This window comes from Panthera leo, chromosome D1 (genome assembly GCF_018350215.1).
Source record: "Panthera leo isolate Ple1 chromosome D1, P.leo_Ple1_pat1.1, whole genome shotgun sequence".
NCBI classification, from domain to species: Eukaryota; Metazoa; Chordata; class Mammalia; order Carnivora; family Felidae; genus Panthera; species Panthera leo.
In genome coordinates this window covers 26630001-26656606 of record NC_056688.1, presented here as the reverse complement: position 1 = coordinate 26656606, position 26606 = coordinate 26630001, and the positions used below count along the sequence as shown (strand labels likewise).

Sequence of the window (26606 nt, the reverse complement as noted above, 5' to 3'; positions counted from 1 at the left end):
AAAACTTAGAAATAGTTTACCATTTACTTGACCACATGTACATATGTGGATATATGTATTTGTGCGTCACACATACATACACCTTTTTCTCCTGTAGAAAACATGATACTTTCCTGCTAGGCACTTCAGCATGTATGTATCCTTTAACAAGGACATTCTATGTAATCACAGCCCCATTACCGCACCCAAGAAATTTTGCACTGAGCAAATAAGATCACAGACTGTCTCACATTCAGGTGTTCTCAATTGTTCCCTAAATCTTCTTTATAGTGGTCACTTATTTATTTATTTATATTTTAAGAGAGAGGGCACATATGAGAGGGGCAGAGAGAGAAAGAATCCCCAGAGGGAGGGAGGGAAGGAGAGAGGGAGGGAAGGAGGGAGGGAGAGACAGAGAAAAAGAAAGTGGGGCTCACCTGAAGTGGAGCTTGTGTTTTACCTGAAGCAGGGCTCGTGCTCACCAGATGTGGGACTTGAATTCATGAACTGTGAGATAATGACCTGAGCCGAAGTCAGATCCTTAGTGACTGAGCCACCCAGGTGCCTTATAGTGGGTCTTTCAATTCAGGATCTCGTCAAGGTTCATGTATTGTGTTGGATTTCATGTCTCTTGGCTCCCTGAATCTGGGACCCTCTGGCTTTTTTTCTTTGTCTTTCAAAAGCATGACTTGTTTTTTTTCAATTTAAGTTTAGTTGACATATAATGTTAGTTTCAGGTGTACAACATTGTGATTCTGTATGTATATTCTGAAGTAATCCCCATAATACATGTAGGTACCATCTGTCACCATATAAGTTATTACATATTATTAGCTGTATTTCTTGTGTTATATATACATTGTATCCTTTTGTCTTATTTTATAACTGGAAGTTTGTAACTTTTAATCCCCTTCCCTGTTTGGACAGCCTAACCCTTGCCCCCCTACAAGGCAGTCACCGCATTGTCCATATCTAGGAGTCTGTTTTTTTAGTTGCTCATTTGTTTTTCAGATTTTACATAAAAGTAAAATCATATGGTATTTGCCTTCCTCTGACTTATTTTAGGAAGCATAATATCCTCTGGGTCCATCCACGTGGTCTCAAATGGCAAGATTTCATTTGTTTTTTAAGCTGAGTAATAATTTCCATTTTGTATATGTAAAATGTTTATCCATATATTTATCTTTATCTATTCATCTGCTGATGGACACTTAAGTTGCTTCCATGGCTTGACTCGGTGCACATAGGGATACATATACACTTTCGAGTTAGTGTTTTCAGTCCCTTCATATAAATACCCAAAAGTGGAATTGCTGGATGGTAGTTCTTTTCTTCATTTTGAGGAACTCCATACTATTTTCCACATTGGCGGCACCATCTTTCGTTCCCACCATTAGTGCACAAAGGTTTCATTTTCTCCACATCCTCATCTACACTTGTTATTTCTTTTTGATAATAGCCATTCTTTTTAAAATTTTAAATGTTTAAAAAAATTTTTTTAATGTTTATTTATTTTTGAAGGAGAGAGAGAGAGTGAGCAGGGGAGGAGCAGAGAGAAAGGGAGACAGAATCCAAAGCAAGCTCCAGGCTCTGAGCTGTCAGCACAGAGCCCGATGCAGGACTTGAACTCACCATGAGACCATGACCTGAGCCAAAGTCGGATGCTCAACTGACTGAGCCACCTAAATGTTTATTTTGAGAGAGAGAGCGAGTGAGGACGAGCCGGAATGGGCAGAGTGAGAGAATCCCAAGCAGGCTCTGTGATGTCAGTGCAGAGTCCAACATGGCTTGATCTCAGGAACTGTGAGATCATGACCTTGATCTGATCAGAGATCCAGAGTCAGATGCTTAACCGACTGCGCCACCCAGGTGCCCCAATAATAGCCATTCTGACAGGTGTAGGTATCTTGTGGTTGTGATTTGCATTTTCCTGGTGATTAGTGATGTTGAACATCTTTTCCACTTATCTGTTGGCCATCTGAATGTCTTCTTTGTATAAATATTTATTCAGGTTCTCTGCCCATTTTTAACTGGATTGTTTTTTTTGGTGTTGAGTTGTAGGAGTTCTTTATATGATGCAGATATTAACCCCTTATTGGATAAATCATTTGCGGATATATTCTCCATTCAGCAGGTTGCCTTTTTGTTTTGTTGATGGTTTCCTTTGCTTTCCTTTGCTTTTTAGTTTGATGTAGTCTCATTTGTTTATGTTTTGCTTTTGTTCCTCTTGCTTGAGAGAGAACCAAAAAAATATTGCTCAGACTGATGTCCCAAGAGTTTACTGCCTGTGTTTTTTTTCTAGGAGTGTTGATGTTTACATTTAAATTTTTAATCTCCTTTGAGTTTATTTTTGTATATGATGTAAGAAAGTGGTCCAGTTTCATTCTTTTGCATGTAGCTGTCCAGTTTTCCCATCACCATTTGTTGAAGAGACTGTCTTTTTGCCATTGTATATTTTTGTTTTCTTTGTTGTAAATCAATTGACTATATAATTTGAAGGTTTATTTCTGGACTCTGTTCTGTTCCATTGATCTGTGTGTCCTTTGTGCCAGTCCCATAGTGTTTGGATTACTGTAGTTTCACTGTGTAGTTTGAAACAAAGGAACGTGATATTTCGTGCTTTTTTTTTTTCTTTCTCAAGATTGCTTTGGCTATTTGGGTGGTTCCATACAAAACACACTGATAGTTTTGAAGAGTCCAGGGCACTTGAATTGTAAAATGTCCTGCTTTCTGGGGAATTGTCTTGTTTTCTCATGATTAGATTTGGGTTAAACGTTTTGCCACGAATATTAAATGGGAAATTTTACGCCCCCCCCGCCCCAATCACTTCAGGAGGCACATGATGTCAGCTTTTCAGTGTTGGTAATGATGCGTTTGATCTCTTGGTTAATTGGTATCTGCCAGACATACTGATTGTAACGGTATATTTTTTCCTTCCTAATTAAGAAGGAAAATGTAGGATTAATACTTTGGGACCATGTGATATTATTCTTACCCCAAAGCCTTTGGTTTACTCAGTGGTTTAACATCCATTGATGATCCTTGCTTGAATCTGTTATTACACTGGGGATTGCAGAATGTTTTGGGGCCACTGTTAAGCCACTATTTCCTCTCCAATGGAGAGAAGCAGAGGGAAGCCTCTTCTCCCCTCTTTGGGGTGACTTTGCTTTGGCAGGCAGTCCTGAAAGTACAGTGCATCTTCTTGAGTTTTGTTAAACTGGGCAACGTGATAGCTACAAAAGCCTGGAGGGAACAGGCTTATCATTGCAGATCTTTCATTACCTCAGCTATTTTAAAACTAGCATTCCCTCATTTGGTGGGTTATTGGTTTAAAGACGAATTCTCCTCTGTAGTTGGCAAAGGTTTCCTGCAGCCAGCGGCCTTAGGTGGGAGTAAACCATCTCCTCCAGGAGAGCTTGCCTGGTTTTAGAGGGGTTCTGTCAGGGACTTGTGTAGTGTTTGCACTACACAAACACAAAACAATAGGACTGTCTGGTGAGGATACAGACAAGGAATGTCAAGACAGGAGTTCCTGTGTGTTTCACCCTGACCACTGTCATATTTCAGGTCTAGTGTTGCTGCAGATGTTTGCAGTTCCATGGTTGTTAGTTCTTTCTGAGCTGTCATTGTGTTCCCATATTCTTTTACCTTGGGCTATCTTTCCTGATTCTGTTTTAAATATCCTCCTGTTTCATAAAGGATCTTGTGTCATAAACTCCTCACTTCCCACTTCCAACCTCCACCCCAGCTCCCTGTGTTCATTTCCATTCTGACCCACTTTACTTGTCTCAGAGGAAGGAGGAGTTTTTTCTTCTGTTTAAGATTAACCTGTGCTCGTGATCCTTTCATCTTTTACATCCTCTGGGACCTTTTTTCCTCAGTTAACCATCCCTTCTGTCCTGTGGATTCACATTATTTCGCTATTCACTCCACATGCTCTTCTTCAGCCTATGGATGCGACCAGGGGTCTCAGACTAAAAAAAGTCCTTAACCATCTGTCCCCTCTGTTGTCTTCTGTCATTTGCCTTTTAATCTCTAAACTTGTTGAAAGGTATCCATAGATAGCTGTCTCTTTCAGTCATTCTTCCCGTTTCCTCATGGCTCTTACCTTATGACCTCACAGAGGGTGCTCTTACTAATGCCACCAGTGACTGCTTTTTTTCTTTCCCTTCAATGTTTTTTTACTTTTAAATTTCAGAGCTACAGAAGACTTCATAATAGACAAAGTCCCAAGATTTTATAACAGACACTCATATACAGTTGACCCTTAAACAACACAGACAGAGGGGTGCCTGCTTCCCACCCACTCACTCACAAATCCGTGTATAGCTCGATTCTCCGAGAACTTAACTAAAAGCCTATATTGTTGACCAGAAGCCTTACTTACAATAATCTGTTAACACTTTGTATATTGTGTGTGTTACATAAATTGTTTTTACAGTAAAGTCAGCTAGAGAAAAGAAAACACTATTAAGAAAACCATAAGGAAAATACAGTTATAGCATGTACTGTAAAAAATCCACGTATAAGTTGACCCGCACAGTTTAAACCCATGTTCAGGGGTGCCTGGGTGGCTCAGTCAGTTGAGCGTCCGACTTCAGCTCAGGTCATGATCTCATGGTTCGTGAGTTCAAGCCCCATGTCGGACTCTGTGCTGAGGGCTCAGAGCCTGGAGCCTGTTTCAGTTTCTGTGTCTCCCTCTCTCTGCCCCATCTCCACTCACACTCTCTCTCTGTCTCAGAAATAAACAAACACTAAAAAAATAAATAAATAAAATCCATGTTCAAGGGTCAGCTCTGTTCTTCACCAGGTTCACCAGCTATTAATGTTAACATTTTACCACATTTACTCTCATCATTACTGCATATATGATTACCATCATTGTTTTGCTGAACCATTTGAAAGTATTGCAGACATTGCACCTCTGAATTTTTCAGCATTAATCTCTGAGGAATAAGAACATTGTCTTACATAACCACAAATGATCAGATTCAGAAATACTGTAACACAATTTTTCTGTATTTAGATTTTGTATATTAATATAAAACATAACGTTGACATACTGTTATATAGTCCATGCTCATATCTCACCAGTTGTTCCAGTGAGCATTTTTTCCTGCTCCATGTCTCTCTTATTTTTTTAAATTAAATTTTTTTTTGAGAGAGAGCGCACGTGCATGTGTGTGTGAGTGAGAGAGGGGCAGAGAGAAAGAGAATCCCAAGCAGACTCCACACTGTCAGTGCAGAGCTGGATGTGGGGCTTGAATTCATGAACATGAGATCATAACCTAAAGTCAGCCACTTAACTGAGCCAGCCAGGCACCCCGGTAGAGCACAGCATCTGTTGTCTTGACCACTTCCTCCATCTTGAGACTTTCCCCCACTTTGTATCAGTGGCTCTTCCCTGGCCTGGATCTCTTCCTGTGTCTTTGACACCCTATCCCCTACCCCACTTTCTTTGCTAACCGCTCATCCACTCATTGTTCTTGTCTGTTCCTGCTGTTGAGGCTCCTTTCTTATCTCCTTACTTGCCTTCTTCCACTCACCATCTCTTCACTGATGACTGTTGTCTGGGCTGCTTTAGCAGCTGTCTCCACACAGCTCCCAGAGTGAGCTTCTTAAAACTCGCTTTGCAGAATATTTAGCAGTTGCCTTCACTTGAAGTAAAATTCAGTGCCTTCAAGGCTCTTTGTGACCTGGCCTCGGCCCACTTATCCAACTTCATCTGGTACTACTCCTTTTCTCCCTGTTATCTAGACCAGCGCTGGTCAATGGAAATATTACATGGGCCGTGTGTTCAAATTAAAAATTTCCAGTAGACATATTAAGAATTATAAAGGTAGTTAAGTTAATTTTAATAAGATTTTAATTTACCATAATTATTAATAATTTCAGTTGTATTTACTTCATACAAAATATTTTTAACAGACGTATAGTATTTTTTTTAAGTTTATTTGTTCTTTTTTTTTTTTTTTTCAACGTTTATTTTTATTTTTGGGACAGAGAGAGACAGAGCATGAACGGGGGAGGGACAGAGAGAGAGGGAGACACAGAATCGGAAACAGGCTCCAGGCTCTGAGCCATCAGCCCAGAGCCTGACGCGGGGCTCGAACTCACGGACGGTGAGATCGTGACCTGGCTGAAGTCGGACGCTTAACCGACTGCGCCACCCAGGCGCCCCTAAGTTTATTTGTTCTTAGAGCGAGTGCACGAGCAGGGGAGGGGCATTGAGAGAGGGAGAGAGAGAATTCCAAATTGGCTCTGTGCTGTCAGTGCGGAGCCCAACATGGGGCTTGATATCACAGACTTGATCATGACTTGAGCCAAAACAGATTCAGATGCTTAACCAACTGAGCCACCCAAGCTTTCAAAAAGTGGGGGAAACTAAAAACTGAAGGAATAGAATTTTAAAGAAACACAGAGGCAAAAAAGATATTAGTCTAATTTTTATATATCAAATAGCATCAATAGCATTGAACTCTGGGCTTGTTTCTTGAAGGTCACACTTCCTATTTCCCTACAGCAGGCAGCATAGCAAGGTGGGTAAGAGCCTGGGCTCTGGAGCTAGGCTACCTGGGTTGAAACCTGATTCCCCTTTTATTGGCTGTGTGAACTTGGGCAAATTATTTAACTTCTCTGTGCCTCAGTTTCTTCATCTGTAAAATGAGGATTTAGTAGTGCCTTTTTTATGGGGTTATTATGAGGATCGAGTGAGTTAATATATGCAAGGTCCTTACATAGTGGTGGTTGTCAGGTCTGCTCTAAGCATTTGTTATTATTACTTACTTTTGATAGTATTAGGGTGGTTGGGGGGAAAAAGAGAAAAACACTGTGTAATTTGATCCCTCATTTTATCTTTTCTAAGATTTAGCTTCTGAATCTTGCCCTCTCAGTTCTCATCATGGCCCATCTGCTCAAGTCTAATACGTCCACAGCGGACCTCTCCTTGACCTGTTTATTTCAGGCAGTGATTTCAGATGCTCAGGTTCAATGACAGGGTACCATGTTCAGTTGACCTTCCCATTGCCCTGGTCCTGCCCCAGCATCAGAACTATCAGCAGGTCTAATCCCTCTCTCAGATATATATCTCAAGTCTCTCTACTTCCGTACGTGCCAGACATTGTTCAATGCTGTGGAGGTGTAATGGCCTTACATTCTGAGAAGGAAAAATAGATGGTGAACAAGCAAATACTTACTGGCATTAAGTACTTCAAAGAAAGAGGAGGGTAATGGGACTAGAGTGATGGGAAGGAGCTGTGTTAGAACTGGTGGCTGGCCAGGCCTTCTCTGATGAGATGACAGCAGAACAGGCTTAGCGAGGGTAGGAGGAGCAAGCCGTGAAAATATTAGGTGTTAGTAGGAAGCATTGCAGGTAGAGGGAACTTCAAGTACAAAGGCCTTGAGAAAGATAGGTGGCCTGTTCAAGAAACAGCATGGAGGCCATTGGGGCTGGGGTAGAGGGAGGAAATGGGAGACTGGTGAAGATGAGGCCAGAAGTAGCCTAGGATAGATCGTGAAGGCCTGCCAGGCCATCTTTGGACCTTGGCTTTTATTCTAAGTGTGGAGGGAAGCCGCCATCATCTCACCTGGACCCTTGCAGTAGTTTTCCTTCTTCCTCCCTCCATGTCATTCTGCTTTAACCTCTTCAAATTATTTGTGTTCCACTTAGGATAAAATCCAGCTCCACCTGTGACCTGCAAGTTTCAGTGTGGTTGGATCTCCACCCAGCTTCCTCAGGCATCGCACGCCCCCCCCCCCAGCTACAGCCCACTCTGTGTTAGTCATGCAGACATTTCCTTAGGTTTGGGGACATGCCAAGTTCTTGCTTCAGGTCCTCCCTTAGCGCAGGCTGTTCCTTTCGCCTATTCACCATTTTTACTTCTCATTTGTAAATTCCAATTTATTTTCCTCTTAATGAAACTTTTTAAAACGTTTGTATAACTTTTACCAGTCAGTTAACATTTTGCCACAGTTGCTTTAATCAGACTTCATTTTATGTCTCATTCTTTAGAGATCCCTTTCCTGAAACAACTCCTTACTCTCTACAATTTTTTCACGTTAATTTCCGATAGTACTTACAAGAGTTGACTATTTCTTTTTTTCTTTTTTATTCTTCTTCTTTTTTTTTTTTTTTTTTTATTTTAGAGAGCATGCAAGTGGTGGAGGGGGCAGAGGGAGAGAGAAAGAATCTTAAGCAGGCTCCATGCTCAGCATGGAGCTGGATGCGGGGCTTGATCCTACAACCCTGGGATCCTGACCTGAGCGGAAATCAGAGTCAGACACTCAACTGACTGAGCCACCCAGGCACCCCTGTTTATTTTCTGTCTCTTATTGGACTGTAGACCCCACATTGACATAGATTGTTTTCTTTCCCCCTGTACTATATTCTAGTTTGGTACAGAGTTTACCACACTTTAAGCATGCATTAAATATTTGTTGACCTGTCAGTACATCTATGTATACATGTATATGTGTGTGTGTATATATATATATATATATATATATATATGTGTGTGTGTGTGTGTGTGTGTATAGGTATAGATATCTAGGTATATATCTAGATATATGTAGTTGTACTTCTGTTCTTTTAAGATGGACACTTTAACCCCGAGGTGGTTAAGTACCGGCAGCTGTGCTTCAAGTCCCAGTACAAGCGATACCTCACCTCCCAGCAGCAGTATTTCCATAGGCTGCTGAAGCAGATCCTGGCTTCCCGGAATGTAAGTAATGCTGGGAACTAGATACCAGATGTGGACAGTGAACGCACAGATCTCATTACTTCAACGGTTGGTTCAGGTATCAAATACAAAAGGTAGCAAGCACTAAGAGGAAAATGCTGCCAGTTAAGCCATGAAACAGTTAGGCTATATCATTCTTTCTAACTAATTTTAAGATGTAGCGTGATTTCAGAGATGTGAAAATATGGGAAAGTACCTCTTAAAATTGATGAAATATCAGAGCTTCAGTATTTACCAAGGTAAACAAATGACTTTGAGATCCATCTTGGATTATTAAAAAGAAGCAGGTTGCTCTGCAGTTGCTATATGAGAGCACACAGGCCTCCAGATATCCTGATGGATTAATAGTGCATCAGGCCTCATGGCCTTGGGATCTGGTAAGTCTGGTAATCTTTGAGGCAAAGTTGTTACGGTTCTAAGTGGTCCTTAAGATTCGATATGGAAATAGTTGGGTGACTGGTATAAAAGTGTTCATTCTTGAAGGAGCAGTTCACCCCTCAGATTTAAGATACTTTGCAACATAGTAATCAGTAGAGGCCCTTTTTATTTGGACATACTCTCTTATGTGCATCTCTGTGATCTGAAGGGAGGGACTTGAGCTTGTTAAACAATGTCTTCTCTTGAAGAAGATGTAGTCTCCAGGGAATGCACCAGAACAAGCTTTGGATGATGACATGTATCCCCATCTGATTGCTTCCTAGGACCTGCTGGAGATGGCCCGACGGAGTGGCCCGGCCCTTCCCTTCCGCCAGAAGCGCCCTTCACCATCCCGCACTCCTGAGGAGCGGGAGTGGCGGACCCAGCAGCGCTACTTGAAGGTCTTGAGGGAAGTGAAGGAGGAGTGTGGTGACACAGACCTGTCCTCTGATGAAGAGGGTGAGTGTCTGGGGGCATTTGGAGTACCTGGGGTGGTGGATCTACACCAGCAACTTGTTCAGTTGGAGCCAGTGGTAGCCATTTATCTCCCCAGCAAGGAAGCCATCTCAGTTGTCTGTCTTTGGTGGGGTGGAAAATGGGGCTCAGAACCGCTTAGTCTTTGGGCACCGAGATGTTCCTGGTAGATGGGGTGTGAGTGCATACCTTTTTTAGCATTGATACTTAAGTGGCATTTGAGCTTAGATGAGATGAATCCCTGCACAGCAGGGCTCTCCACAGTAGGCCTGTCTGGTCCTATTGTGCCACTTGAGAGAACTGCTTTTCCCCTTACAGGAGAGTAGTAGTGACTGTTGGCCTGCTGCAATGCGACCCCATCACTCTGTTGAAGTCTCTCTTCCTGGAAGAGCCGTTTAAATGACCTAAGTGTGCTCCAGTTCGTCTGGAGAAGGGTCAGAAAGGAATGGTGGAACCCTGGCCTCCATGTTGTTGGCTTAGCCTTGTTGAACCCAAATGGCCACTTACCCAATCTCCCCTATTGGAGTCCACAGCCACGTTGGATTTACAAGAAAAATTTTCTTTTGAAGATCTCAGCTCATGGCTTCCGAGCTCTCCAGCGCGTTCTCCTAGCCCTGCGGTGCCCCTGAGGGTGGTGCCCACGCTTTCAACCACGGATATGAAAACTGCAGGTGAGAACTGAGTGATGCCGTGGATGTTTTGGGAGATCAGGATGTAGATCTGAGAACTCCCTTAGATAGAGGTGGGCACTAGATTCTTACCTGCCAGGGAATTGAAGCAGTGCTCTTTAGAAGTAGGAGATTGAGAGAAGTTTTTGTACAGTTCCACTTTTTTACAAGTTAGGTAGGCCTTCCTTTCTTCCTTTGTTTGGAAACTTCTCCTTAGTTTCTGATCAGCTGGTATTTTCGGCTAAAGAAAGTAGATTCTTAAAATAGTACTTAGGAGCAGTTCAGTAATAGAACAAGAGGGGTAACCAGAGCTATAGCAGTTTCTTAGAATGTCTGTGAAATGAGAGAGGAATTTTTAATTGGGGTAGGAATCAAAGAAGAATGTTAATTTTTGGTGTGTTTTGGAGCAGCTAAGTAACTGAGGTCGTTGTTTTTGATTGAGGTAGTGAAAAGCTGAAGAGTTGATCCTGTGACTGTTTCAAGATTGTTTGGGCTTGTAGTACACAGGACTCAGGAGGGAAACACAGAGAAACATGTTATATTTGAGTATCACAAGTGGCCAGAAAGATTTGAATTTGAGCATCATGTTAGTGAATGACCTAGTCCATGTGGTTTGGTTCGTTTTCTCTCAGATAAAATAGAACTGGGGGACAGTGACCTGAAGATAATGTTAAAGAAGCACCATGAGAAGCGGAAACATCAACCAGTAAGATTGGGTGGGGTGGTTGTTAGAGGTTTTCAGTCTAATGTTTTTGGATTGGCTATTGAAAGATGAAGGTAGTGACAATATCATTATTTATGCTTCCTTTTCTGTCACTGTTGGGGGACAGGAGCAACAGTAGAGGCTAGTTAACAGCAAAGATAGGAGGAAGACAGATGCCTAACATAGCGTCTGATTTCATCTTTACAGCAAGACTGGTACATGGATCGTTATGTCCGTTTTACCTGTGTTCAGAGAGGTTAAGGAGCTTGTCGTTGCCCCTTTGGCTAGGAAGTCAGGGGTCAAATCCTGTGCTCTTCTCACTTTTTACTCTTTCTGTTCCTTCACTTTGACCGAATCAGGGTAATGCCAGGGCAATCAAGCCAGTCCATCTGGCTTGAGGGGAGGAAGAAAAGGCAGACCATCTGAGGTGAGATGGGAAATGTCACACCCTGGAAGTCAGCAAATCCCTTAACTTCTCTGAACCCCATTCTCAGACTGTAAAGTACAGTGATACTTAACACGACTGTTTGAAGAGCACATAACATAAGGAATGCAAAAGAGCTTTATAAACTAGATGCTATGTAGTAGAAAGGTTGGAACTGAGTTCTCCTGTGCCCCTTACGCAGGGCAGTAGTTTTAATCTCCATACATTTTTTGATTCAGCATGATTTCCTCAAGTGCGCCCAACATCTGATTGTATCTGTTAGGTAAATTGGCAAAATCATTGGCAGTTTTAGCTCCTTATTTGGGCCTCTATAACAAATCTCTGAATATCACATCCAGGATCATCCGGACCTTTTGACAGGGGACCTGACTCTCAATGACATCATGACTCGAGTAAATGCTGGCAGGAAGGGCTCTCTAGCAGGTAATTGATATCCTCTATAGGTAGTCATTATCTGACTGTGGTGTTACGTTATGTAGACTACTTACATGTGGCAAAAATAAATGAAACTACAGCTTTCCTTCTTGCTGATAACCTTTGTTTTTATCATTGCATCTTGTGGATTTATAGGTGGAAATGAATATAAAATCAGTACAGTAGATCTTTGTCTCTTTAATAGGTGCTAAAATTAACCTGTAAACCTTTATAACCTGTAAAATTTCTCACTAGGTTTGGTTAAAAAACAAAACAAAAACAACTAAATGTCTTAGTACTAAGACTTTTCTTTCTTCTACTGGTGGGTGTTGGGAAAATAACATGCAGATAACACCCCTCCCTCCCTGATGTACAAAATGCAGTTCTCTGATTTTTGTTGCCTTTTCTTCCCAGCCCTATATGACTTGGCTGTCCTTAAAAAAAAGGTTAAGGAAAAAGAGGAGAAGAAGAAGAAGAAAATAAAACTGATCAAATCAGAGGCAGAGGATTTGGCTGAACCCTTAAGCAGTGCTGACGGGATCCCACCTCTCTCACAGGCCCCTTCTCCGCTGGCTATACCTGCTATCAAGGAGGAGTAAGTGAACAACACATAACCTGCTCAAGGGTGAAAGGTTAACCCGGGGAGTGTACCTAGTGCTCATGTGGAATGAGCTGGTATATGTTGAATCTGTGTAAACACACACACACACACACACACACACACACACCCCACAAAAGACCTGAGTCCCAGGGGACCTGCTAGGGAATTTGTATAGTGTGGTCCCTTACTGAACTTTTCTATGACTGTTAGGTTTAGAGGGCCTAAGCCATCTGGGGATGTTGTCTTCATCTTTTTGGTTGTTCTTACATATTTTTTCCTTTGTTAGGCCTCTTGAAGATCTCAAGCCTTGCCTTGGAATCAATGAAATATCTTCCAGTTTCTTCTCTTTGCTATTAGAGATCTTGTTGCTGGAGGGGCAGGCTAGCCTTCCTATGGTAAGAGTTTTGGAAAAATCAGGTGTACGTCAGAGTTTTTGAATTGTGGAAAACTTTAACGGTCTCAAGCTAGAGAAGAATAATTCTGGGTTCCTCCCAAAGCTCTGCAGTTAACTTGCTTTGTGACTTGCAAACATACTCTGGCTTGTTCTGGCACATCTCTGGAATTGCTGGTGTAGAGTAGAACTGTAACTGAGTTCTGCCTTTACTTTCCCTTAGCTGGAGGAACGGGTTTTGGATTGGCAGTCCTCTCCAGCCAGCTCCCTCAATAGCTGGTTCTCTGTGGCCCCCAACTGGGCAGAGTTGGTGTTACCAGCCCTGCAGTATCTTGCTGGAGAAAGTCGTGGTAAGGTACTTCTTTCTTTAGAGTCAAGTATTTTTTTCCCTCTTTGTTTATTTGATTCTCCTGGTAAACTGTAGGCTTCCTGGTTCAATCCATTATGGCTTTGCATAATGCTGTACCTTGGGGGGGTCTCTGCTGTCCTGATACACTATCATACATTCAAAAGTTATCTCAGAGGTCAGGGATGGTAATTATTCTGAGTTTAGTGCTCTGTCTGACCTGTGTTTTTGTTCATGTGATTCATTTCTTGCAGCTGTACCTTCCAGTTTCTCTCCGTTTGTTGAATTCAAAGAGAAAACCCAGCAGTGGAAATTGCTTGGTAAGTAATTCATACTGCTTATCCATAGCAGTAGGTTTTCATTCTCTCACTTCCTCTGCTCAGCCTCTTTTGTCTTCCAGTCAATACAGTCTAGTAGAATCTTGAAAACAGCAATATTAAGCCTGTTTTGCTCAGTAAAAAAATCCTTCATGACCTCTTTAGTATCTCACACTAAGTTTTACTGCTGTATTGGATTTTGGCTTACCCCAGGTGGGGTGGGACAGCCCTTCTATTACAATGCATCCTGATACTTGTGAATTTAAATCTGCAGGGGTATTTACAGTAGCATCCACATTTGAATTAATTGTACCTATGGTTTTAGATTAATGTGTAATAGTATACTGTTTTTCTTTCCTAACAATGGGCTTTGCTGTTGAGGATAATGTGCAGTAAGATGTTGGACAACTGTTGGGGCGCCTGGGTGGCACAGTCGGTTAAGTGTCTGACTTCGGCTCAGGTCATGACCTCACGGTTCGTGGGTTCAAGATCCGTGTCAGGCTCTGTGCTGACAGCTCAGAGCCTGGAGCCTGTTTCAGTTTTTGTGTCTCCCTCTCTGTCTGCCTCTCCCCTGCTCGTATTCTGTCTGTCTCTGTCAAAAATAAACATTGAAAAACAAAAAAAGATGTTGGTTAGCCCTGAATAAACTATTTCCAAGGATTGGGATTCTTATTTTTGTTTTAAATCTACAAAGTCCCCCTTACTAAGTTGTAGTATCATGCACCTGAAGTAACTTGGTGACAGTTATGACCCTGGTAAGAGGAAAATTCTGTGTTGATTTTCTGCTGAAATTCACAGACCTTTCTCTTTACCCTCTTGAGTGGTCTGTGAAGAAAGAGATGGAGAGAAGGTTGTGAACTCAGTAGATCCATTTATTTCTTACAATGTGTATTTAGCTTTTAGGTGTCAGGTATTATGTTAGGTGCTGGAGCATATAATGAATGTTCATTCAGATGAAATAATAAATATATACATTCTGGAAGGGGAAAGTACCAGAAAGGATGGAAGTTTATGTTGAGGTGTTGGTATATTCTGCAGAGTTGGGAGGACCTTCCTGAGGAAAGAACATTTCAGCAGAGACAGTAATGATGACTAAGAAGGAGCTAGGCAGGCTGAGGGGAAGAACATTCCATATGGAGGAAGCAGTATGGTTTTGTGGCGCTAGGGAAGATTCAATTCGAAAAGATTGCACGAGCCCACATAGAGAGCATGATAGTCTGGACCTGAAGAGGGAGAATGGACCAATTTGAGAAAGTTCTAGGTGGTAAAAGCCACAGGACTTGGTTATGACTGGCTGTGGGGAGTGAATGGAGAGTGCCGTCAGGCATCATTTCCTGCTAGATTTGTGCCTAGTGGTGAAGATGTCATTCACTGAGGTAGGCAGCTGTGGACGACGTCTTGCCTCAGGTGAGGGTGAAGATCTTGAGTTTAGTTTTGGACATGCTGAGTGTGAGCTGCCTTTGAGGTATTTTAAGTATTGATGTTGAGTAAGCAGTGGGGTGTGTGGATTTAGAATCCAGATGGGAGAGTTAAGGCAGAGAGTTGTTGGCATGTCTGCAGGAATTGAAGCCAAGGCATAGGGAGGAAGTGTGAAGTGAGGAGAAAAGAGGGCCTTGGACTAAGCATTGAGAAGTTCCAAGGCAGAGCAGGCTGAGCAGAAGTGCCTATGGAGAAGTGACTATAGACTTGGGGGGAAACCATGAGATAGTTGAATCTTGGAAACCAGAGGAGGACAGAGTCAGGAAGTGGGAAGTGGTAATTAGTTTTGATTGGTCCTAAAAGTTTCAGTAAGATAAAGCCCACGGATCTGTGGACATAGAAGAAATGGTGAATTTCTTGTAAAAATGATTCTTTGTCAGGATGATGGGTGTCAAGGACAGTGGGGAGCTGAAGGTGACCTATGATAGTTGACTGCAGCTCTGTCTGGCTCTGTAGGGCTGGTGGCTTGAAGTCAGCCTGGAGGGGTACTTATGCCCAGGGTGGCAGACTGTCTAGGACCAGATAATAAGGATTTTAAGTTCATGGACCAGATAAAACCGGCGGCCAGTTTGCTGACCATAATGCACTCTTGTAGATCTGCAGGTGCTACCAGTCAGGGCCTCCTTTCCTGTAGCCAGTTAAACCTTTACCTGTGCATGTCTGGTTAAAGAGACCGTGAATCTAAACATCTCTTTCTAGAGTTTTAGCAGTGGAGGGGACGAAAGTTAGGGAGACTTGTGGCCAAAGGAGGCATTTTTTTTTTTTTAAAGGAGAGAAAGTCTAAGAGAGTCCAGGTGTTGATAGGAAGAGTACAGTGGAGAGAAAGAAGCTGAAAATACAGGAGAGAAGGGAGAATTCACCATAAAAATCCCTGTGAAGATGGGGAGGGATTGGCCTTGGATGGCAGAAATGGCAGCACATTTCTTATTGTAGGCAGAAACAGTGGACACCCAGCAGTAGGCTGACGGTTGTATTGTGGGAACGTTGAGGGAGTTGGATTTGATGGCTTTTCTGTGTAAAGTAGGAGGTGAGAGAGGTGAGGTTGTCATGAGTAAGAAGGGGAGGTTGAGAGAATGGGGACATAGTTGCTGTGGTTATGGGAAGCTAGCTTGATCAGAGGTTATGTTAGATTGCCAGACAGCATTGAGGGTCCGTTGAGGCTGCTCATTGGGCATTTTTAGTGGTATTTTTTGCCCTTTTGTGTGTTTTTTCTTTGGCAGCCCTCAGCTCTCTGAGATGAAGCATGGAGAATGTGGACAGTTGAGATTGTGAGTTTTGTGGGATTGGAATGATGTAGATACAGGAGCAGTGGTTAGCAGGTATTACTGTATTGGTAAGATTGCCACTGAAGTGATGGACACGGATGGAACCCAGTAGGGAGGGAAATGTGACAGAAGGGGGCTTGGAGAAGTGCAGGTGTCAATGGACTGGAAGCCCTGTTGAGTCACAGTGCTGTTTTGGTGGGAGAAGGGAAGTAAGCAAGGGTTCTGGATGACTGTGGTCTGGGAGCAGAAGGTGTGAATTAGCGTAAAGGCTGTCAGCTCTGGCTGTGTCCGGCAAGCGCTTGGAACTTTTTAAAAACACTGATGCCCTAGGTCTTACCCATAGACTTGTGTGGGACCTGAGCCTTAGTATTTTTAAAAGTTCCCAGGTGATTCCTGTGTGTATGTAGCCAGGGTTGAGGGGCACTGGATTAGTCATGTTGAGGATGTGGTAGTTTTAGCTAATGACTACATCCAGTTGTGATTGTGGGAGTGAGTGGCTGGGGTGGAGTGGAGGGAGGAGGTCATGAGGACAGAACCAAGGGGTTTGGATATTGGCTGTACCATCTGTATGGATGTGCCAGTTGCACAGTGTGGCAGGGAGTAGACTGGTGAGCCAGGTGAGCCAGAGCTCCCCGTGAGGAATGACTAGGTAAGCAGCTGAGAGGAGCAGGGGACAGGGTGGAACAGGTGGATGCTAAGATCCTTAGGTACCAGGCGTTTGTTTTATTTTGATTTTCCAGAAGAGCTGGGGGGAAATAGTTTGGCATCAGTGATGGGATGGAAGGAGGAGCTCCACTCTGAAGGGCGTGGCTGTGAGAGGATAGGCAGCTGGCACACCCGAAGGTTGAAGGACTCGGGAGAGGCCGACTTCACACCAGGCAAGGATGTGGAGGGAGCGATGCGGGAACAGGATTAAGGCTATAGGGAAACTGATTATGAAGAAGCATTTCTAGAGGACAGAGCAGAGTATGAGGAATCTTCCCAGGATAAGGAAGTTCAGCACATTCTGGGGATGGCGGTACCGCACATTGTCTAGTGAAAGCATGTAAGAGTCCTCAGAAGTGTCATCTCAGCTGCCTCTGAGAAGGGTAGGGCCCTGGGGGCTGTATTCTTCCCACAAGCTGTCGTGAGTGCTCGTCTCTCTAAGGAAGGTCAAGGGGTTCAAGCTTTTCTCTTGCCTGGGGGCCTTCTTGCTGCTGTGCCGGTTGCCAAAATGTCTCTGGTGACCCACTAATGAGAAGAAGCCTTTTCTGACCCCTGCCCCCCACCATGATAAGGTAACTTTTCTAGGGTAAGCTTCCATAATATCCTTTGTGACACCTACCACTTTGAGGTTTTATTAATATGTATTCTTGTGTCACTTGACTGTAAACTCCATGAGAACAGAGACTGAGTTCATGGAATAACCCTAGCCCATGCAGTGCCTGGCACACAGTGGTTACTCAGCAAATCCCTAGGGAATGAGTGATTTACTTAGGGAACATCCGGAAGTGGTGGTCCAGGCGATAGTATGTGCACAGGTCCTGATGGGTTTTCTCTCTGGCATAGGAAAAAGTGGGATTCTGAGTAACACTTTAGATTGTTTTATTATTATTTTGCCTTTTTGTTTTTCTGATAGGCCAGTCCCAAGATAATGAAAAGGAATTAGCTGCACTCTTTCAACTATGGCTAGAAACCAAAGACCAGGCTTTCTGTAAGGTAAGGTATTAAAGAAATACCAGATCTGGGGCGCCTTGGTGGCTCAGTCATTTAAGCAACTGGCTATTGATTTCAGCTCAGGTCATGATCTCACAGTTTGTGGGAGCAAGCCCCATCTCAAGCAGGAGCCTGCTTGGGATATTCTCTCTCTCCCTCTCTCTACCCCTTCCCTACTAGTGCACGCATGTGTTCTCACTGTCTCTCAAAATAAATAAAAAATTAAAAAAGGAATACCAGATCTTTCTTACTGGGTTTCCAGAGCCCTTAAATTAGCCAGAATTCTTTAGTCCATTTACCTGTTCATGTTTTCCTTTTCTCCAGCAAGAAAATGAAGACAGCTCAGATGCCACAACACCTGTTCCTCGGGTGTGAGTATAATACTTTAATGGTGGGTGGTTTTCCATGAAATTATAGTTTAAGGTACTGCCGTGGTTTTGCTGACATTTCTTAGCATGTTAGAGCCATAGTGGACTTTAAAGATCCTAGGAGTCCACTGATTCTTACCTGCCTTAACATACCTGAGAAGGGCAGCACATTCCCATCAGTAAGAGTGGCTTTCTGAGCAGAGGATTCTGAATTGGGGGAGGACTGCATAGTGGAGTCTTCGAGGTGGATGTAATCTATCTTGTAGGAGGGCTTACTCTTTTCCCCAAATTCTCCTTCAGTTCCCATTTGAGAAGGATTCATCTAATCTGTCTTTCTCATTTTACCTATGAAGAAATTGAGTCATGAGTTTAAGTGACTTCCTGAAGGTTAGTGACAGGACTAGAATTTAAGCCTCTTGACCTCTAATCCTGAGCTCTTTATATTACATCATGTCATGTGACTGTTTCCAATCTGGTGTGGTCCCTTTTGTTACCCCCAGCCTCATTGAGATACAGTTGACATATAATATTGTTTAAGTTTGAGATGTACAACATAATTGATTTGATGCATGCATATATTATGAAATGATTACCATAATAGTTGCATTTATTATCTCACATAATTATCCATTCTTTTTTTTTGTGGTGAGAACATGTAAGATCTCTCTTCTTAGTATGTGAACCAGTATTGGTAACTGTAGTCATCATGCTGTGCATTCGATCCCCAGAACTTACTCGTTTTCTAACTGGAAGTTTGTACCCTTTGACCTGCCTCTACTCATTTCCCCCATCCTCCAGCCCTTGATAACTACCATTCTACTCTCTATTTTTGTCAGTGCGGCTTTTTTTAGATTCCACATATGTGAGATTGTACAGTATTTGTCTTCTCTGACTGACTTATTTCACTTAGCATAATGCCCTCAAGGGCCATCCATATTGTTGCAAACGGCAAGATTTCCTTTTTTATGGTTGAATCATATGGTGTCTTAAGGAATATATATGTTCATTGACTGGTAGGCAGTTCGGTTGTTTCTGTGTTGTGGCTCTTGTACATAATGCTGTAAATAAGGGTGCACATATCTTTTCAAGATTTCATTTCCTTTGGAAGTGCACCCAGAAGTGGGGTTGTTGGATCATATGATAGTTCTAATTTTTTAAGGAATCTCCATATGCTTTCTGTAGCAGCTGAAGCAGTTTAACATTCCTACCAGCAGTACACAGCAGTTCTCTTTTCTCTATATTCTTGCTAACATTTGTTGTTTTTTTATCTTTTTGGAATAACTATTCTAACATGTGTGAGTTGATCTCTCATTGTGGTTTTGATACATGTAGATTTGCAAATATTTCCTCCCATTTGCTTTTTCATTTTGTTTTCTTTGCTGTGCAGAAGATTTTATGTGATATAGTATCACTTGTTGATTTTTGCTTTTGTTGCTTATGATTTTGATGTCATGTCCAGAAAAGTATTGCCAAGATCAGTGTCCAAGAACCTCTTTCATATGTTTTCATCTAGGAGTTGTACAATTTCAGGTGTTATAGTTAAGTCTTTAATCCATTTTGAGTTGATTTTTGTGAGTGGTATAAGATGGGGTCCAAATTCATTCTTTCCCATGTGGATATCCAGTTTTCCCAATACTATTTATTGAAGAGACTGTCTTTTCCCCATTGAGTGTTCTTGGCTCCATTGTCAAATATGGAGCCAGTGGTTTGACCATACACAAAATGGTTTATTTCTGGTCTTTTGATTCTGTTCCATTGGCTTATGTGTCTGTTTTTATGCCAACAGTGTACTATTTTGACTATTATAACTTTGTAAAAAAGCTTGAAGTCTTCATATGTGATGCTTCCCACTTTGTTGTTATTTCTCAGGATTGCATTGACTATTCGAGGTTCTTTGTGGTTGCATATAAATTTTAGGATTTTTTTTCTGTTTCTGTGAAAAATGGTATTGGTATTTTGATTACGTTGAATCTATAGGTGATTTTGGGTTGTATGGACATTTTAACATTATATTTCCAGTCCGTGAACATAGACTATCTTTTCATTTATTTGTGTTTTCTTCAGTTTCTTTAATCAGAGTCTTACAGTTTTTAGTGTACACATCTTTCACCTCCTTGGTTGAATTTATTTCTAAGTATTATATTGCTTTGATGCTGTGGTTCGGTTCTTTAGATTCCTGAATGCCAGCATGGAGGGCCAGCCTGAATGTGACAGAACTGTTTATATAACAGGGGTATAGAACTCACTGTCTCTTGGAAGCAGAAAAACCACCATGTCATATTACAAATTTGAAGTCTTTTGTTCCTCTAAGGCTGAATTTTTTTGTTGTCATTACATGGGGCTTAGCAACAGTACTGAAAACAGGTAAAAACGTCAGTCTCACTACCTAGTACTTTTCTGGATTTCTAAAACTCAAGTAATTTTTGGAAATACAGGAGTTACTTGGTAGGATCTGGAAAGTCAACTTTTGACCTTTGTGGGAACAGAGTACTAATGAAGGGACATTTTTTTCATGGTGCAAAGGAATGGTTCTGGGTGCTGGAGAAGGGGTGATGGATACAAAATTCTTTATGTTCCAGAAGAACTGACTATGTGGTGCGGCCCAGCACGGGGGAGGAGAAACGAGTTTTTCAGGAACAGGTAAGAAATACCTAGAACCCAGTGAAAATCTCTGCATCTGTGTGGCCATGCTGAGAAAGCTCTGAGCCCGATCTTCTTGGAGTCCAAATTCTTAGAGGGAATTCATACCCTTAATCTTAGACATTCTGTTGGTTGAGATTGTTTGCTGGGGGGTGGAAATGGTGTGAGGAAAGGGAGTAAGAAATGTTTTGATGGGTTTTTCTTCCAGATAGCAAAATAAATTTACATTTATCTCTCAGTCCCTTTGGTAATGACTGTGGCTTTGGAGACCACCTAATTCCACTCTGGTTGGCTCAGTATTCCTAGTGGAATAGCCTGTTCCCGTTAGTCTCTCCAGGTTGATCTCCTACTGTTTGAGAGTGTTAGAAAGAACCCCACTAATTCTGACTTAGGTGCCTTGTTCCTTTTCTCTTGTTAGGAGCGTTACAGATACAGCCAGCCCCATAAGGCATTCACCTTTCGCATGCATGGCTTTGAGTCTGTAGTGGGGCCTGTGAAAGGTGTTTTTGACAAGGAGACCTCGCTCAACAAGGCTCGGGAGCACTCCCTGCTGCGCTCTGACCGTCCTGCCTACGTTACCATCCTGTCTCTTGGTATGTGCCATCTATTTCTTTTTATTTTTTTTTTATTTTTTTTTATTTTTTATTTTTTAATATATGAAATTTACTGTCAAATTGTTTTCCATACAACACCCAGTGCTCATCCCAAAAGGTGCCCTCCTCAATACCCATCACCCACCCTGCCCTCCCTCCCACCCCCCATCAACCCTCAGTTTGTTCTCAGTTTTTAAGAGTCTCTTATGCTTTGGCTCTCTCCCACTCTAACCTCTTTTTTTTTTTTTTTTTTTTTCCTTCCCCTCCCCCATGGGTTTCTGTTACGTTTCTCAGGATCCACATAAGAGTGAAACCATATGGTATCTGTCTTTCTCTGTATGGCTTATTTCACTTAGCATAACACTCTCCAGTTCCATCCATGTTGCTACAAAAGGCCATATTTCATTTTTTCTCATTGCCACGTAGTATTCCATTGTGTATATAAACCACAATTTCTTTATCCATTCATCAGTTGATGGACATTTAGGCTCTTTCCATAATTTGGCTATTGTTGAGAGTGCTGCTATAAACATTGGGGTACAAGTGCCCCTATGCATCAGTACTCCTGTATCCCTTGGATAAATTCCTAGCAGTGCTATTGCTGGGTCATAGGGTAGGTCTATTTTTAATTTTCTGAGGAACCTCCACACTGCTTTCCAGAGCGGCTGCACCAATTTGCATTCCCACCAACAGTGCAAGAGGGTTCCTGTTTCTCCACATCCTCTCCAGCATCTATAGTCCCCTGATTTCTTCATTTTGGCCACTCTGACTGGCGTGAGGCGGTATCTGAGTGTGGTTTTGATTTGTATTTCCCTGATAAGGAGCGACGTTGAACATCTTTTCATGTGCCTGTTGGCCATCCGGATGTCTTCTTTAGAGAAGTGTCTATTCATGTTTTCTGCCCATTTCTTCACTGGGTTATTTGTTTTTCGGGTGTGGAGTTTGATGAGCTCTTTATAGATTTTGGATACTAGCCCTTTGTCCGATGTGTCATTTGCAAATATCTTTTCCCATTCCGTTGGTTGCCTTTTAGTTTTGTTGGTTGTTTCCTTTGCTGTGCAGAAGCTTTTTATCTTCATAAGGTCCCAGTAATTCACTTTTGCTTTTAATTCCCTTGCCTTTGGGGATGTGCCGAGTAAGAGATTGCTACGGCTGAGGTCAGAGAGGTCTTTTCCTGCTTTCTCCTCTAAGGTTTTGATGGTTTCCTGTCTCACATTCAGGTCCTTTATCCATTTTGAGTTTATTTTTGTGAATGGTGTGAGAAAGTGGTCTAGTTTCAACCTTCTGCATGTTGCTGTCCAGTTCTCCCAGCACCATTTGTTAAAGAGACTGTCTTTTTTCCATTGGATGTTCTTTCCTGCTTTGTCAAAGATGAGTTGGCCATACGTTTGTGGGTCTAGTTCTGGGGTTTCTATTCTATTCCATTGGTCTATGTGTCTGTTTTTATGCCAATACCATGCTGTCTTGATGATTACAGCTTTGTAGTAGAGGCTAAAGTCTGGGATTGTGATGCCTCCTGCTTTGGTCTTCTTCTTCAAAATTACTTTGGATATTCGGGGCCTTTTGTGGTTCCATATGAATGTTAGGATTGCTTGTTCTAGTTTCGAGAAGAATGCTGGTGCAATTTTGATTGGGATTGCATTGAATGTGTAGATAGCTTTGGGTAGTATTGACATTTTGACAATATTTATTCTTCCAATCCATGAGCAGGGAATGTCTTTTCATTTCTTTATATCTTCTTCAATTACCTGCATAAGCTTTCTATAGTTTTCAGCATACAGATCTTTTACATCTTTGGTTAGATTTATTCCTAGGTATTTTATGCTTCTTGGTGCAATTGTGAATGGGATCAGTTTCTTCATTTGTCTTTCTGTTGCTTCATTGTTAGTGTATAAGAATGCAACTGATTTCTGCACATTGATTTTGTATCCTGCAACTTTGCTGAATTCATGTATCAGTTCTAGCAGACTTTTGGTGGAGTCTATCGGATTTTCCATGTATAATATCATGTCATCTGCAAAAAGCGAAAGCTTGACTTCATCTTTGCCAATTTTGATGCCTTTGATTTCCTTTTGTTGTCTGATTGCTGATGCTAGAACTTCCAGCACTATATTAAACAACAGCGGTGAGAGTGGGCATCCCTGTCGTGTTCCTGATCTCAGGGAAAAAGCTCTCAGTTTTTCCCCGTTGAGGATGATATTAGCTGTGGGCTTTTCATATATGGCCTTTATGATCTTTAAGTATGTTCCTTCTATCCTGACTTTCTCCAGGGTTTTTATTAAGAAAGGGTGCTGGATTTTGTCAGAGGCCTTTTCTGCATCGATTGACAAGATCATATGGTTCTTCTCTTTTTTTTTGTTAATGTGATGTATCACGTTGATCGATTTGCGAATGTTGAACCAGCCCTGCATCCCAGGAATGAATCCCACTTGATCATGGTGAATAATTCTTTTTATATGCTGTTGAATTCGATTTGCTAGTATCTTATTGAGAATTTTTGCATCCATATTCATCAGAGATATTGGCCTGTAGTTCTCTTTTTTTACTGGGTCTCTGTCTGGTTTAGGAATCAAAGTAATACTGGCTTCATAGAATGAGTCTGGAAGTTTTCCTTCCCTTTCTATTTCTTGGAATAGCTTGAGAAGGATAGGTATTATCTCTGCTTTAAACGTCTGGTAGAACTCCCCTGGGAAGCCATCTGGTCCTGGACTCTTATTTGTTGGGAGATTTTTGATAACCGATTCAATTTCTTCGCTGGTTATGGGTCTGTTCAAGCTTTCTATTTCCTCCTGATTGAGTTTTGGAAGAGTGTGGATGTTTAGGAATTTGTCCATTTCTTCCAGGTTGTCCAATTTGTTGGCATATAATTTTTCATAGTATTTCCTGATAATTGTTTGTATTCCTGAGGGATTGGTTGTAATAATTCCATTTTCATTCATGATTTTATCTATTTGGGTCATCTCCCTTTTCTTTTTGAGAAGCCTGGCTAGAGGTTTGTCAATTTTGTTTATTTTTTCAAAAAACCAACTCTTGGTTTCGTTGATCTGCTCTACCGTTTTTTTAGATTCTATACTGTTTATTTCTGCTCTGATCTTTATTATTTCTCTTCTTCTGCTGGGTTTAGGCTGCCTTTGCTGTTCTGCTTCTATTTCCTTTAGGTGTGCTGTTAGATTTTGTATTTGGGATTTTTCTTGTTTCTTGAGATAGGCCTGGATTGCAATGTATTTTCCTCTCAGGACTGCCTTCGCTGCGTCCCAAAGCGTTTGGATTGTTGTATTTTCATTTTCGTTTGTTTCCATATATTTTTTAATTTCTTCTCTAATTGCCTGGTTGACCCACTCATTCGTTAGTAGGGTGTTCTTTAACCTCCATGCCTTTGGAGGTTTTCCAGACTTTTTCCTGTGGTTGATTTCAAGCTTCATAGCATTGTGGTCTGAAAGTATGCATGGTATAATTTCAATTCTTGTAAACTTATGAAGGGCTGTTTTGTGACCCAGTATATGATCTATCTTGGAGAATGTTCCATGTGCACTCGAGAAGAAAGTATATTCTGTTGCTTTGGGATGCAGAGTTCTAAATATATCTGTCAAGTCCATCTGATCCAATGTATCATTCAGGGCCCTTGTTTCTTTATTGACCGTGTGTCTAGATGATCTATCCATTTCTGTAAGTGGGGTGTTAAAGTCCCCTGCAATGACCACATTCTTATCAATAAGGTTGCTTATGTTTATGAGTAATTGTTTTATATATCTGGGGGCTCCGGTATTCGGCGCATAGACATTTATAATAGTTAGCTCTTCCTGATGGATAGACCCTGTGATTATTATATAATGCCCTTCTTCATCTCTTGTTACAGCCTTTAATTTAAAGTCTAGTTTGTCTGATATAAGTATGGCTACTCCAGCTTTCTTTTGGCTTCCAGTAGCATGATAAATAGTTCTCCATCCCCTCACTCTCAATCTAAAGGTGTCCTCAGATCTAAAATGAGTCTCTTGTAGACAGCAAATAGATGGGTCTTGTTTTTTTATCCATTCTGATACCCTATGTCTTTTAGTTGGCGCATTTAATCCATTTACATTCAGTGTTATTATAGAAAGATACGGGTTTAGAGTCATTGTGATGTCTGTATGTTTTATGCTTGTAGTGATGTCTCTGGTACTTTGTCTCACAGGATCCCCCTTAGGATCTCTTGTAGGGCTGGTTTCGTGGTGACAAATTCCTTCAGTTTTTGTTTGTTTGGGAAGACCTTTATCTCTCCTTCTATTCTAAATGACAGACTTGCTGGATAAAGGATTCTCGGCTGCATATTTTTTCTGTTTAGCACACTGTAGATATCGTGCCAAGCCTTTCTGGCCTGCCAAGTTTCAAAGGAGAGATCAGTCACGAGTCTTATAGGTCTCCCTTTATATGTGAGGGCACGTTTATCCCTTGCCGCTTTCAGAATTTTCTCTTTATCCTTGTATTTTGCCAGTTTCACTATGATATGTCGTGCAGAAGATCGATTCAAGTTACGTCTGAAGGGAGTTCTCTGTGCCTCTTGGATTTCAATGCCTTTTTCCTTCCCCAGTTCAGGGAAGTTCTCAGCTATAATTTCTTCAAGTACCCCTTCAGCACCTTTCCCTCTCTCTTCCTCCTCTGGGATACCAATTATGCGTATATTATTTCTTTTTAGTGTATCACTTAGTTCTCTAATTTTCCCCTCATATTCCTGGATTTTTTTATCTCTCTTTCTTTCAGCTTCCTCTTTCTCCATAACTTTATCTTCTAGTTCACCTATTCTCTCCTCTGCCTCTTCAAGCCGAGCTGTCGTGGTTTCCATTTTGTTTTGCATTTCGTTTAAAGCGTTTTTCAGCTCCTCGTGACTGGTCCTTAGTCCCTTGATCTCTGTGGCAAGAGATTCTCTGCTGTCTTGTATACTGTTTTCAAGCCCAGCAATTAATTTTATGACTATTATTCTAAATTCACTTTCTGTTATATTATTTAAATCCTTTTTGATCAGTTCATTAGCTGTTGTTATTTCCTGGAGATTCTTCTGAGGGGAATTCTTCCGTTTGGTCATTTTGGATAGTCCCT

The 26606-nt window shown here is 41.7% G+C and overlaps 1 protein-coding gene across 6 annotated transcripts in view; it reads left to right on the top strand.

Annotated features, from left to right (window-relative positions):
- The window catches only part of NFRKB (nuclear factor related to kappaB binding protein), a 53535-nt gene that overhangs the window by 5548 nt on the left and 21381 nt on the right, over positions 1-26606 (top strand). For 4 of the 6 annotated variants that reach the window (XR_006193436.1, XR_006193435.1, XR_006193434.1 and 1 more), the window contains exons 5-17: positions 8572-8699; positions 9419-9593; positions 10142-10279; positions 10909-10982; positions 11763-11847; positions 12253-12433; positions 12726-12834; positions 13054-13180; positions 13431-13496; positions 17856-17935; positions 18257-18303; positions 20880-20940; positions 21359-21533. Coding sequence is in view for 3 of the 6 variants with exons in the window: in XM_042904094.1 (XP_042760028.1) it covers positions 8572-8699; positions 9419-9593; positions 10142-10279; positions 10909-10982; positions 11763-11847; positions 12253-12433; positions 12726-12834; positions 13054-13180; positions 13431-13496; positions 17856-17935; positions 18257-18303; positions 20880-20940; positions 21359-21533 (1446 nt within the window). In the remaining 3 variants the exon portion in view is untranslated. The remainder of the gene's footprint in view (positions 1-8571; positions 8700-9418; positions 9594-10141; positions 10280-10908; positions 10983-11762; positions 11848-12252; positions 12434-12725; positions 12835-13053; positions 13181-13430; positions 13497-17855; positions 17936-18256; positions 18304-20879; positions 20941-21358; positions 21534-26606) is intronic. The other 2 variants (XM_042904096.1, XM_042904095.1) reach the window with 2 other exon arrangements.